The 13,418-nt window shown below is 39.8% G+C and overlaps 1 protein-coding gene across 4 annotated transcripts in view; it reads right to left on the reverse strand.

The window, feature by feature from the left end:
* The window catches only part of PACSIN1 (protein kinase C and casein kinase substrate in neurons 1), an 89,357-nt gene that overhangs the window by 11,428 nt on the left and 64,511 nt on the right, over positions 1 to 13,418 (reverse strand). For 3 of the 4 annotated variants that reach the window (XM_072997411.2, XM_072997410.2, XM_078392705.1), the window contains exons 2-5: positions 6,426 to 6,556; positions 6,001 to 6,157; positions 3,504 to 3,739; positions 2,457 to 2,612 (exon numbers count right to left, since the gene is read on the reverse strand). In XM_072997411.2, the coding sequence (XP_072853512.1) occupies positions 2,457 to 2,612; positions 3,504 to 3,739; positions 6,001 to 6,157; positions 6,426 to 6,488 (612 nt within the window). In that variant the 5' untranslated portion in view covers positions 6,489 to 6,556. Of the gene's footprint in view, positions 1 to 2,456; positions 2,613 to 3,503; positions 3,740 to 6,000; positions 6,181 to 6,425; positions 6,557 to 13,418 lie in introns of those variants that run through there. The other variant, XM_072997412.2, reaches the window with a different exon arrangement.

The following is a 13,418-nucleotide window of genomic DNA, read 5'->3' on the forward strand; positions in this document are numbered from 1 at the left end:
CTGTATGCATTATGTCTGCATTCTGGCTTAAATTCCATGACAGTGATGAATTAAAATTAATTTACGTTCATTTCATGGTAAGTTACAACTGTCTATTCTAGCATTTTCTAGAAATCAGTGTCAGCACTGCTGAGGAGTGAAAATTGTTGATGAAATTCATCACACAAGGGAATACAAACCCAAGTTAACTGAGGTCTCCTCCATAGTCATAGCTACCATGTGAAAATTTGTGATGAAGTCAAGTTCTGATAGAATCCAAAAGTTAAGACAGAGTAATACCTTGGCTGGACCACTAAAATATTAAAAATAGGTGAGCTTGAGTCCAGTAGGATCCTTCATCAGGCTGGGCATCACACAAATTCAAAGGATAGGGCGAGAATCAGAAAAGCTCAAAAATAATCCTAAACTAGATGTTGCCATGTCAGGATCTATGACCAGGGACATAGGGTTGCTGAACCAGTTTGAGGTATGAGCTTAGCCAATGTAAGCTCAATTGTTCTTCCCAGCTCTTGCAATCAATTAGCTGCTAATCACCTATTATATTCTCCATCACCATGTGTGAAGGCATATGTATAGCTGCAGGCTGGCTGGGGAAATATGGTAACCATGTGAGAAGAATTAGACATGAAGGATCCTGCTAAATGTGAAAATTGCCCTTTAAAAATAATTTAGTGAGCCAATAAAGGAATGATCATCTATCTCTCTAGATCCCTATGTCAAATTTTGAGCAACAAGAAACAGAGCCCCCCTCCCTTTTAATTTTGCTTGATTATGATTATAGGGTTCATATTCTATTTGGACTTCAGATATGTGGAATAAGCACAGACATTTCTCAAATCATTTTAAATAATGATTACAAAATTAATGTGAAACTGGTGTGAATGGCATGCATTAGTATGATAGGGAATAGTGGATTGTAGGAGAGGATGCATGTGCTCACAGAGAAGGAAGGGTAGGTGTGCCATTTCTATAAAGAGTAAAACTGTGACCACAGCCTTTTGGGTAGGGATAGGTAAATTCATGAAGAAGATAACTTGATTTAAAAATGGGCTGGCATGCATATGTGTGGTATAGGAAATGCAAAGAACAATCACATTTTGCAGAACATATTCTGAGGAAGGTGATGTGCTTAGTATGGCAAAAATTTCAAATACAAACCTATAAGAAAATTCCAATATGGGTAGCACCAATAGAGGCATTCACATTGTAAGTATTGAATCAGAAAGGAGTGTTACTCGCGTATTTATTAACTAAAGATCAGAATATGAAAGATAACCAAGATCTAGAGAAATTGGGTCTAGCTACAGATTGGTGGTCAATGTTGAAATTAGAATTGAGATACAAAAAGTACAAAATTATGGCCCTTTTTTGAAGGGGAAGTCCAGGTGGATGAATTATGGATTTACACTAATGAGAAAAATAAATAAATAAATTTATACATACTTGTTACAATAAGATTAAGAGAATGAGAGGGTGAAGGAGGTGATGGTAAAATGGGCACAAAACTTTGCGTACAGTATCGATATTGATGAATGGACAACAATGTGTAAAGAGAATCATAAAATGATTAAGCCAGTGAATCTTAGAGAAAATATTCTTAAAATGTTTCACAGATGAAATTTTACTCCTGTAAGATTGGCAAAAATGTCAGAAGGGATCAGCAATGTTTGTTGGAAATGTAAAAAAAAAAATCCAAGGACTTATTATCATATGTGGTGAAGAAGCAAAAAATTTTTGGATACAAGTTTGGGAAATGGCAAAAGAGATTGTCCAACAAAAATTAAGTTTTAAACCTGAAACGTTATTATTGAATATAATGCCAGAAATTATTGATAAGAAAATAAAAATATAGTCTATTGTATATATTCACAGCAGCTAGGCTACTCTGGGCCCAAAAATGAAAGAATGCATAGACATCAACGATGGATGAGTTATTAAAGAAACTATTGGACATTGCAGAACTAGACATGCTTTCAGAGACACTACGGGACCAACCAAGAGACTTTGTAAAGCAAAGCTGGAAGCTAATATATGATTGGGCCCAGGAAAAGACAGGAATTTAGGCGGGAAATTAGTTTATAGTGAACCAGTGCTCACCGGAATCCTTTGATGATGACCAGACAACAATAAAATCTCTGATCCACAGGGGAAGGATGGATGCTTAGTTGTAATGTTTTTTGTTTATTATTGTTAGATTCTTGGTGTTTTTAAGTTTGTATGTTTAGATATGTATGAATAAATAAATAAATAAATAAGAAGAAGAAGATAACTTGTGTTGTATGTACTGCATTTTGCCTATGTATTTTATGTCAGCAACTATATATGTGAAGATAGCTAAGCTTCTCACATGTCCACACATTTCTATGTCTGATGACTGTATGGAAAAGCAAAATAATAAGTAAGCTTTATTGTGAGGCGTTATAGAATTAAATTATCTTGAATGAAGTTACTCATACCTTTTGCACATCTTGTTTGCACTTTTCCACCTTGTCTTGCAGTTTCTTCTGCTGGTCTGGTGTGATGGACTGCTCAGCCTTGCTGTTAGCTTCCCGGGTCAGGGCAAGCTTCTCCTCTTTGCATGCCAAGTGATAAGCTTTCTTGGCTGCTTCCAGCTGGTTTGAATTAAGACCACAATTAAAGTGAACCCAGGCAGATGACTACAGAGGCTCAGATTTTGGAGCCCCCAACACTTCTGAAACCTTTGTGCTAGGTTTGTAGCCCATCTTTGCTTCAAACACTGAATGTGTATTCATGACAAATTCTCTACCTCCTTAATAAAGCCTACAATTTACTCTAAAAAAAAAAGATTAGAAAATGCACAGTTTGAATGACTTCACATACCCATATCTGCTCATTTTCATTTTCTGTCTGGAACAATGGCTGAAATCCTGTTATAGGGTACAGTAAGTCAGAAACAGAGTAAGACGATTGAATCAATGGAACTTACGGAAGAGTTCACTCACCAAATCACTACTAATTCAATTAATCTACTCTAGTTGTTACTTACTGTGCTCCATAACAGAATTTTACACAGTGAAAACTACAAAGTTAAGTTTTCTTAATAAAGGGCCACATTTCAGGATTCTGAGACACCAGGTGTCATATATTCAGGGTAAGCGATTCACCACCATGAGCACTATCATAAGATTCATAGAGATCCAGTGCATAATTAATACTTTCAAGGGTCTCTCGGTGTATAGGATTGTTTCCCAGACACAATGAGACTTAGATTGGTCTCTGCAGAGTCTAGTAAAGACTGGGCTGTACAGAGACTATGGAAACAATGCCTTCAGTTCTCCTCTACATATTTATTTATTTATTTTATTTATATCCCGCCTATCTAGTCAGCTCAGACCACTCTACATGTTACAACAGATGTCCTTCATATTATGGAGATGCTATTTTGCAGCTGCCTAAGGAAGCTATCAAGCTTATTTATTCCCTCAGCCTACTGAAGTCATTAGACATTGTGCCCTTCTCCTTTTTTCCCCAACCCTTCCTACCTCCTTCATCTTCTTGGCCCAGGGTTTCTGTGCTTTCCGAAAACCATCTTCTGCTTCCTTGGCCTCCTTGAAACCTCCCATGATTTGCTTGTGGAAAGCATCCTTCTGCCAGTTCTTCACCTTTTCGAAGTCCTCATTCAGCAAGTTATTCTTTATTTCCTGATGCATCTCGCTCACCTTGTCCGCTTCTGTCATTATGCCCGTCCAGGCTTTCTCCAAACTGCCATATTGTGGGCCTATGCACCAAGAGCACCAGTAAGGCTGGAGTAACCATTGAGTATGCTGAAATCACAGCCTGTTCTTCTCTTATAGATTGTACTCTCTTCTATTGTAATCACAGAACAGGTCACTATGCCCCATTGCAACAGTCAGAAAAACTGTAGCAAAGGATTGGGAAGTACAGTGGTGCCCCGCACAGCGAGGTTAATCCGTTCCGGATTAACCTTCGCTGTGGGAAACATCGCACTACGGAACAGAAAAAGGCATTGGAACACATTAAACAGCGTTTAATGCGTTCCAATGCCATAAAATACTTACCGTTGTGCGATGTTTCCCAGGGGCCGGCAGCCATTTTCGCGCCCTCCCCTCGCACAATGAGGGCGCCAGAATGGCTGCCATCAGCTGTCCGGCGGGTCCAAAATGGCCGCCGGAACAGCCGAAAGGGCCCGGGGTGCAGTGTTTTCACGCCCTTGGTAAGCAAGGGGAGCGCGCGAAAACGCTGCCGGAAGCCCCGAAATGGTTGCGTGCAGCCATTTCGGGGCTTCTGCAGCGTTTTCACGCGCTCCCCTTGCTTACCAAGGGTGCGAAAACGCTGTACCCCGGCCCCTTTCGGCTGTTCCGGCGGCCATTTTGAAGCCGCGGAACAGCTGATCGGCGGGTCGCAAAGCGAAGGTCGGTAAGCGAGCAGCTTACCGACCTTCGTTCTGCGATTTCCCGCCTATACGGGCACCGTTTTGCGATCACAACGGCGTCGTAGAGCAAATTCATCGCTCTACGAGGCGCCCGTTGTGCGAGGCACCACTGTACAAAGTGACAAAGCCTGAAATATTTTATTTATTTATTTTATTTATATCCTGCCTATCTAGATTGAAGTCAACTCTGGGTGGCTGATCCACATGCTTTGGCTACAACCTGTTGCTGCTTACTGTTGTGGATAATCAGCCCACATAATTAACAAGGCAACCGCAACCCCTTGCCCTAACCAGCCCCACCACTTTGTAGAAATATTCTTGTATTCTTACATTTGATTCTGGGCAAGCTGTGTACCCTCCTTCCCCAGGCTAGGACTGGACTGCATATTTCTCGTCATTTTTTTAAAAACCAGTATACGGAGCATGAGTGGTGCAATACTAGACATGATACAGAAGATCAGAATCTCCACTGATCTCGGGTTTGTGTTTTAGTCAGCTTCTCTAAGTAGCTGTTTTGTAGACTGGAGAGATGGCAGTGGAACAGAGCTAAAGAACCCCATGAACTGTTTGGTCCTTTTGATCCCAAGATGCTTAAGTACCCATTGATTTCATTCCTTGCCTTTTATTGTCCAGTGCCGGATAATCTTCTCCAGCTAATGAGCGGAGCTGTAGCCTAAGGACCAACTAGATAACACTGTTAACACGTTATTAGAAGGAAAGTTCCCTTAAGTGGAAAATATCTGCTTATTCTACTGTGAACTTGTATCAATTCTTACTGGATGAAATTGCTTTCTTTCATGGTGCAGTTAGCCTACTAAATTACTAAAACCCAGCAAATATAGTTTCTGGGAAACAGCATGGCTTCTTTTCATATGTCTGATGTCTAGGCACATAGTACTGAAAGATTTGCAGGACTGAATGGCTAATATTATTATTAGAAGAAATATACATTTGCCCTTATATGTAAATCTGGAAGCTCAGGGAAGGCTAGAATGCGATATCTGGAAGTGGATTTGTACTATATGACTAAGGTTGTGATTATATGCACAATTCTGTGGGACCATTCTCATTGATCAGTAGGCTTTGCTTTAGTAAACATGTATGTGGTCTAACCAAGAGGGAAGCAATATTTTAAATCTCATTCTCACGTTTACAGATCTCATGTGGTTTTATTTTTGTTCTGACTCATTTTTATCAATGTTTTATATGTTGTATTTTATTATGTATTAATTTTCCAATTTGCTATTTATTGCTAATCTCTTAGGCTAAATGTTAAACAAACTAAACAAGTATTTGCCTATAAATTCCCAAGTTTTGTGTCTATGTGGATTTGAAAACTTTCAAACATACAGCAAAAGCAACATGCTAATAAAGGCCCTAACTTTCCTCATATCATAAATGAAAATAATTATTCTGAACGAATATCTGGGGAAGCATATGACTCAAGAGTACAGCTTGAATCAAGAGGTGAACACTGACACTATCTTGTAAGGTGCAGTTACATGCATTTCTCAGGTCCCTCTGCCCCAGACACACAGTCCTCCATTCCACTATTGGAAAACATGCATAGCAAGGCGTAGAAATACCTTTCTCTATTAGCTGTCTCCACCGCTTAGACCAATCTACCAGCTGCTGGGCATATGCTTTCTCAATCTTGGCCCGCTCATGGACACAGTTCATCAGGTCATTGCACAGCCGATAGCCATCATCAATCCGTTTCACTGTCCGCTTGTAGTTCCCAACCTGCCAGACACAAGAACATATGCCTGGGAATGGTGACTAGTGTAGCCCAATGAATTATCCTGGAGGACAGTTTAACTCAGAGCAACCAGGCAAGGGAGGGAGAAGAATTAACTATGTGTATACAGGTAAGCAATGAAGGAGAAGCGGTGCAATTTAACCTAAAAAGAGGTATGGTGTGTGAAAATGTGGTGGTTTCCATGCCCATGTCTGTGCCTCTTTGCTATTCTTCTGTGTGGCATGCCAAACATGAGAGAGGATAGCCTCTTACCTCCCAGAAGCTGTCAGTTATTTCTTCAGCAGGTGCCGCAGACTCATCATAGGAGCCTGACATGGTTTGTGGCCCTTGGTGTTTATTGCCAAATGTTCAGCCACTCTGCAGGCAGCACCAAACCTCATGCACTGCAAAGAAGGAAGAAAAAGGAAAGGAAAGTCATCTAAGTGTTGGGTAGAAGCAGCTGAAAGGATCCCCCCCCCCATATTCAACTTCTGCTTATCTGAAAGTCCACACTGTGTATTCAAGCCATGAGTTCCTATTCCCAAAACATTTTAAAACAGCCTTCATCTCTGTCATCCTAATTCAGTGCAATAAGTTCTTCATAACAATCAACATATTTGTTACCACATCCAAGTGGATGCTTTGGCTTCACAGCTATTATTGAAATCATTTACTTGCACAAACAAGGTGCTAAATTGTTCTCAAGAAATGTGTCTATTGGATTCAGACTTTGCCACACTTTGTGAACCCATCACTGAATCATCTAAGTTCCACTGGTTTCAGTGGGTCTTCTTGAAGTGTGACTACATCTGGATGCAAGCCATTGTCTATTACAGACCTGGGGAACTGGAAATCCTCTAGATTAGTGGTTCCCAACCTTGGTTCCCCAGATGTTCTTGGACTAAAATTCCTAGAAGTCTTCATCACTAACTGTGCTGCCCAGGATTTATAGTAGTTGTAATCCAAGAATGTCTGAGGATCCAACATTGGAAACCACTACTCTAGATTATGCTGGACTCCAATTCCCACACAGTCCAGACAGGCTAGCCAATAACAAGAGATGATGGTTACAGTATTTTAATATTTGGAAAGGCACCGATTTCCCATCTGTGATCTATTACCACAGAGCAAAAAGAGACATTTAACATCAAATGGAAGAACATCCACATTGAATAATATCATGGCACTATCTGACTTGTGGGGATGGAAAAACTCCACTTGCAAAAGATGCCTCTGATCAGTTTTCAGTGATTTCTTTCCCTGGCTTCTTTTCCAGGGTCATGTTCACTTTGATTAATCTGTCACTGATTGAGATGGCTCCCCAAGGTAATGTAAAATCTTAGTTTTGTTTATGATCTAGTTGTCCAGATTTGCTTTGCACCCAGCCCAAGCCATTTCTGTTAAGATAATATGACTGTCATATGAATTTGCACTATCTCTTTGGGAAACAAGCATTTTTACAGTAGATCTTTTTTCTTATAAACAGGTTCTAGGGACGAGACAAGATAAATGCCAGCATGTCATACTTTAAAGCAATATCCTAAAATGAAACTGAAAACTTGACTCTGATTTTCTGCTGCTTCGTATTTGCTGAAGAACAAACACTTCATGAAGAAGCCTTTGAAAGATATCCACAGAAAAGCACTGCCTGTGGACTTCCGGCCTGATGCTGCGACAAGACAGCAGGAGGAGGATGGGGCTCCATACCCTGGGCTGAATTCTGACTTGTTTGGGACCCCCCAGGGGATTAAAACCACCCCAAAGAGGCGGTGAAATGGGGGAGAAGCCTGTTGATCATGGGGGAACAGTGGTTACCCACATTTGATCCAGGAAACTCCTCAATCAACCAGTAGGTTGAAACAAGAAGCTGAACTAGCTTGCCTGCAAGTTGTCGGCAGCTGGGTAAAAGAAGCGATAAATCAGCCTAATTAACATCATGCTACAAACGGGTGAAAAACATATTTAAAAACTGTATCTATTTACTATATCTGGATAAGACAATTCCTACGGCAGAAATAGCGTCTCATAGCTCTCCATCATCATTGATTAAGCTGTGGAGAAGCTGGAGAGAGGAGGAGATGGAGGGAGACACAAAGAAAATAAATTGGATATTAATTAGACACTTAATTGTACTTAAAGGAAGGACGTTCGGTATTAAAACTTAAGAATCTTTTTCCTGAAAACACTACTGACAACAACTTTGCAAAATGAAACCTGTTTATGTTATGTCTAACAGCTATCTAAGGCACTGGCAAAACGCCTAGAATCAATGGCCTTGAATGTTTTATGACTGTTTGGAATTCCCTTTCTCTTTGAGGATGGAACTGAACTATAGACAAATTAACCCTAGAAAGCCTAATTTAGTCGAAGTGGAACTTATAAACTCTCCCCTGGATGTTGAACTGGATGGGACCTTGAGCCTTTAGGCGGGAAAAACTCTCTTATGTTTGAGACTGGATTCAAACTCAATGGAACTGGATTGATCACTTTAAGCATATGAACAACTTTAACTTGGAATACAATTGGAACATAATGACACAACAAGGACAATTTTGGGAGGAAACAAAATCTACCCTTCAAGCAATCATAGAAATAGTGATCTCACAATGGAGAGGCAAAATTATTCACGGCACAGTTGAAGAAGAATTATAGTCAACAGGAGACAGTAAATTATGAACAAGGAAAGGAGAGGATGGTGGATGGTGTATGTCAACCTAAAGAAGGGCTGGAGGAAATTAATGGGGAAAACCTAGTGAAATCGAGGAGAGTTTTAAGGCAAGATAAGGGGAGAAAATCAGCAGAATGAATTAAATAGCCTGGAAGATCTATTGGAGATAGACCAAGTACAGCAGTGCCTTGACTTATGAACATCCCTACTTCCGAAATTTTTGAGATACAAAAAGCTCCGGCCGCAAAATATTGCTTTGACTTGCAGCCAGAGCTTTGAGTTACGAAAGAAAAAAAAACGTGGGGGAGGCGGGAAAAATGCAGAATTTGAACTTTCTGTTAACCGTTGGCCAGCGAAGAGGCTGCTTATCTGCTACCTCACTTGTCCCAGCAGTTACAGAGTGAATAGGGAGTCTTCAGACTGCCTGGTATTGCCTGGTACTTTACAGTACTGTCTGGTACTGTACTGTACGGACTGCATTTTTGCTTTTTTAATTTTTGATATTTGGGTTTTTGACTTTTTTTTTAACAGAGAGACTACCTGTTCTGGGTGAGTACATACATTGTTCAGTATTTACTGTACTGTACAGGGTGTTTTGCAGCTTAGTGGCGGGATAAGGCTAGGTGGGGGGTTATGTTTCTGTGCTCTGAGGGGTCTTGCAGTGTGGATTTAAAATGTGAAAGGTAGACTGTAATATTAAATTAAAATTAAATGTGAAAATTAGACTGCAGTTTTAAAATGTACAATTTATTTATTTTTGCATTCTATGGCTCCTAGGATTTGTATACTGTACTGTGATCTCTCTTTTGTTTTAAAAATGTGTGAGTTTAAAATGTGGCTCCACGGTCTCCAATATTCTGTGAGGGGCTGTGGTGCTTGTTGATGCAGGGAGGCTTTAAAATTGACTTTAAAATTGAGTTTTAAAATGGAGTCTACTGTAGACTCAAGGCTCTCCCCCCCCCATTGTCTTCTCTCTCTCTCCCTCTATCCTCTCTTTTTGTGATGAGGAGTTCTATGCTGGAATAATGCTTCCTGGATTCTGTGGCTTTTAAGGTTTGTGTACTGTGACCTGTCTTTTGTTTTAAAATATGTGTTTAAAATGTGGCTCCAAGGTCTGTCTCTTTTAAAATCAGAAAATATTCTGTGAGGGGCTGTGGTGCTTGTTGATGCAGCCAGGCTTTAAAATTGAGTTTGCTGTAGACTCAAAGAGGCTTGTTTTTGCTTAAAAGGTGCTTGGTTTTAAAGGTGTTCTGTTTAGAAGGTGTTCCCTCCCCCCTCCCTTCTTTCCTGCCTTTTTTTTTACCTCAGTTCATCTTAGGTCAAAAGAAGAAAAATTCTCCCCCAAGTGGTAGAGTACTGATTAACCGGCTTTGCATTAGTTCTTATGGGAACTAATGCTTCAACTTAAGAATGTCGCCTCTACATAAGAATGAAAAACAGCTGGAATGGATTAAATGGTTTTCAATGCATTCCTATGGGAAATGGTAATTCGACTTACGAATATTTCGAGTTGCGGCCACCGTTCCAATATGGATTAATTTCGTAAGCGGAGGCACCACTGTATATAAATATCTATTGGAGGTAAACCAAATGCATAAAATGGCCTCAGAGGACACAAAAGATGGCAGAATGTTTAGAAAGACAGAAACAAAAATTGAAAAAAGATTAAGAGAAGGAATTACTTAGAGAGATGAAAAGGGGAAAAACAAGAAGGTGGCCCTCAATGTTGGAAAGCATGTATGTACCTAACTTCTGGAATTGCAAAGGGGCATATCTTATATATTAAAAAAGAGAATTAAACTGAAGAGAGCACTAATCAGGGTAAAGGCATAATATGGTGGGTTTTTTTAAAGGCAAATTGAAGCTACATATAAGGTTCGCATAAACAAATAGTACACAATGAACATGCATTAGATATGATATTGTTATAGACAAGGTTAGAAAATATGGTGATAGAAATGGTTAAACAATTATACAATGAAAATCTGTATAAAATGTTCTATTATGTGTTTAGAGCTTACTTAGTTATCATTGGTATAAATTACAAAGTTTGTCGGTTAAATCATCTCAAATTATATAGATTTGGAACTGGAATTACTTTTACTAAGTATGTTATTAGAGGACTTCGAAACATTGTATACTATGAGAGTAACATTATGATAACAGCCAATATTGTATACTAAAATACATACATGAACAGTTTGAATGATTGAAAGATATGCGGAATTTGGGGGGGGGGATAATTGGGAAGACACCAAGATGCAAAAACAAATAATTGTAAACAATCCATGTAACACGATGTTTGATAAGCATGAACCAAATATAGATAGATTGAAAAACTAATAAAATGTATTTTTAAAAAAGAACTATATATGGAAGGAAGCACTTGAGAAAGTGTTGAACCAGTGGTTCATCTGATACATGATTTTTGAAATGGATGCTCAAGATGCACAGCTGTATGTTTCTAGAGTATGCCTCCTAGTTATCCTGGGGAATTCTAGAATTTTCCCTTGAATTCTGCGTGTTATGGCTGCACAACACAAACCTGCACAGCTCTAGTGGTTGTCATGTAAGGCAGGTCACCAATATAATAGGATGGGGAGCAAATCATCAGAGGCCCTGCAGGGAGCAGCCACAGATTTGGTGTTTTGGGGTAGAAGGAAAGAGAAGGGAAATTATGAAAGCCAGGCACATGAATTAAAAAAACACTGTGGAAGAAAAGAAAAGCAGTCTATGTCTGCAGCAAATTCAGAGGCATATTAAATTCAGCCAGCAGAAAAGTGTCTGGAAAAGGAAAGTACCTTTAGTCCTTTTTTTGACAAAGGGACAAAACACATAATATCTCAGACAGGTTTAATCCTCTCCCCTACATCCCTGTACTATTTGGATGCATCTATTTCTAGATATTCTGTGGTCGCTAGTCCTTAAACACCCGCTATCAGTTCTAGGGCTTCATTATGTAATATCCAAAATGATCTGTCTGTTGTTTTTCTGGAATGAGCCACAAATGGCCCAGACAAAAAGGCAAAACATCATTTAAAGAGGATGCTATGCATAGTGTGGGGATCCTACTTTGACTGATAGGGATTTATGCCCTGGTGTATTTATATTTTATGTCTAAAGAAAAATGGCCCCTCCTGTGGGATGGGAACTGAGGGGAGCAAGCTAATGTGTTGTTATCTTCACAAAATGAGAAACAGCTGGGGTGTCAACTTTTGATAAGTCTATTTATCAAAGTTCTGTTCTCATATCCATCCATTGGCCATACCTACTCTTCCAGTGACAATAACTAAAATAAAACGACCCAGATTTTGGACTGGGTCAAGTGCACACCTTTCTGTAGAGAACGATGTTTCCTGGAATGATGTTTTTGCTCCTTGTTCTAGCTTTTAAAAAATTAAAAATGTAGATGGCCCTGTGAATCTGTTGGGAAGTGCTAGATATTGTGTGCTATGTTAATCTGTCAGCTACTTATTGTCCACGCCTGCCCTAGAGTCATATCAGAAGACAATGCTGTTTAACCTTTCAATATCATCTAAAGGAGACGGCAAGTGGAGACAGGCCTGGCAAATGAATCCAGCGCAGGGGGATGTGATTCACAGTCATAATGCCCAGCACACTTTTGCATAGGATGGCTAGGTGTGAACAGAGGCCAAATCTTAATCATTTTAATAGTTGGAAGATGCCATTTTAGCACACACATTTCATATTATCTTCCTGTGACAGGACAAATTCTGATTGCCAAAATGCCTCCTCTGCACACAAAAGTCAAAGGGACAGGATCCCTGACTTCTGTGGCATCTAGCCCCCCTATTTATATGCAATAGTTTTCAGACATTTAAGCATAATACAGAATCAAAGGAATTTTATGTCTGAATGAACAAAACATGTTTTTGACATGATAAAGATATCATCAGTTAAGTTCCAAGTGGACTTTGCTGATGGAATGGGTGTAACAGATACCACATGTTCCAGGTAAAAATTTGCTATGTCCAAATAGTAGAAATTTTAGGAAAATTAATCATGCTAAAGGAGGCCATGGTATCCATAACTGGCATCCCTGGAACAGTCCTAAAGTACTGTGTGCAATCTTGCTTAGAGGTGACAAGGGGTCCACCTAGCCAAGCCGTCCGAAGCCACAAGGAGACACAGCACTTTGTAGCCAAGCAGATCTCATGGAATGCTTCCCTTAAGCTAGCAAGAAATATTATCCATGACAGTCTGGCCCCTTGAGTATTTTGTTCATATACAGTGAACACTGGTACTATGTGTTCACTGTGTATGGGGGTAGAAGCCATTTGTTTGGCAGATCTGGCTCCAGCCTTTCACATTCTGTGCAGAAATGGTTACCAGAGCTTCTCAGACTGTTGCAAAGGTTGATATCTAGCATTCACTGCAATGGAACTAATAGTGCCTCACAAGGATTTAGTGACATATGTAAGAACCTACCAATTCAAGCCTGTCTTGTAAATAAATGCCTGATTGGGTTTCTTACGTTGACACAGGGACACAACTGTGTGCATGAGGGTCTATGCACATGGAATGCAATGCACAGGTGCTCACACAAAGCCACTCACACTGCAGTGCCTACACAGCCT

Source organism: Pogona vitticeps, chromosome 4, assembly GCF_051106095.1.
Source record: "Pogona vitticeps strain Pit_001003342236 chromosome 4, PviZW2.1, whole genome shotgun sequence".
Lineage (NCBI taxonomy): Eukaryota > Metazoa > Chordata > Lepidosauria > Squamata > Agamidae > Pogona > Pogona vitticeps.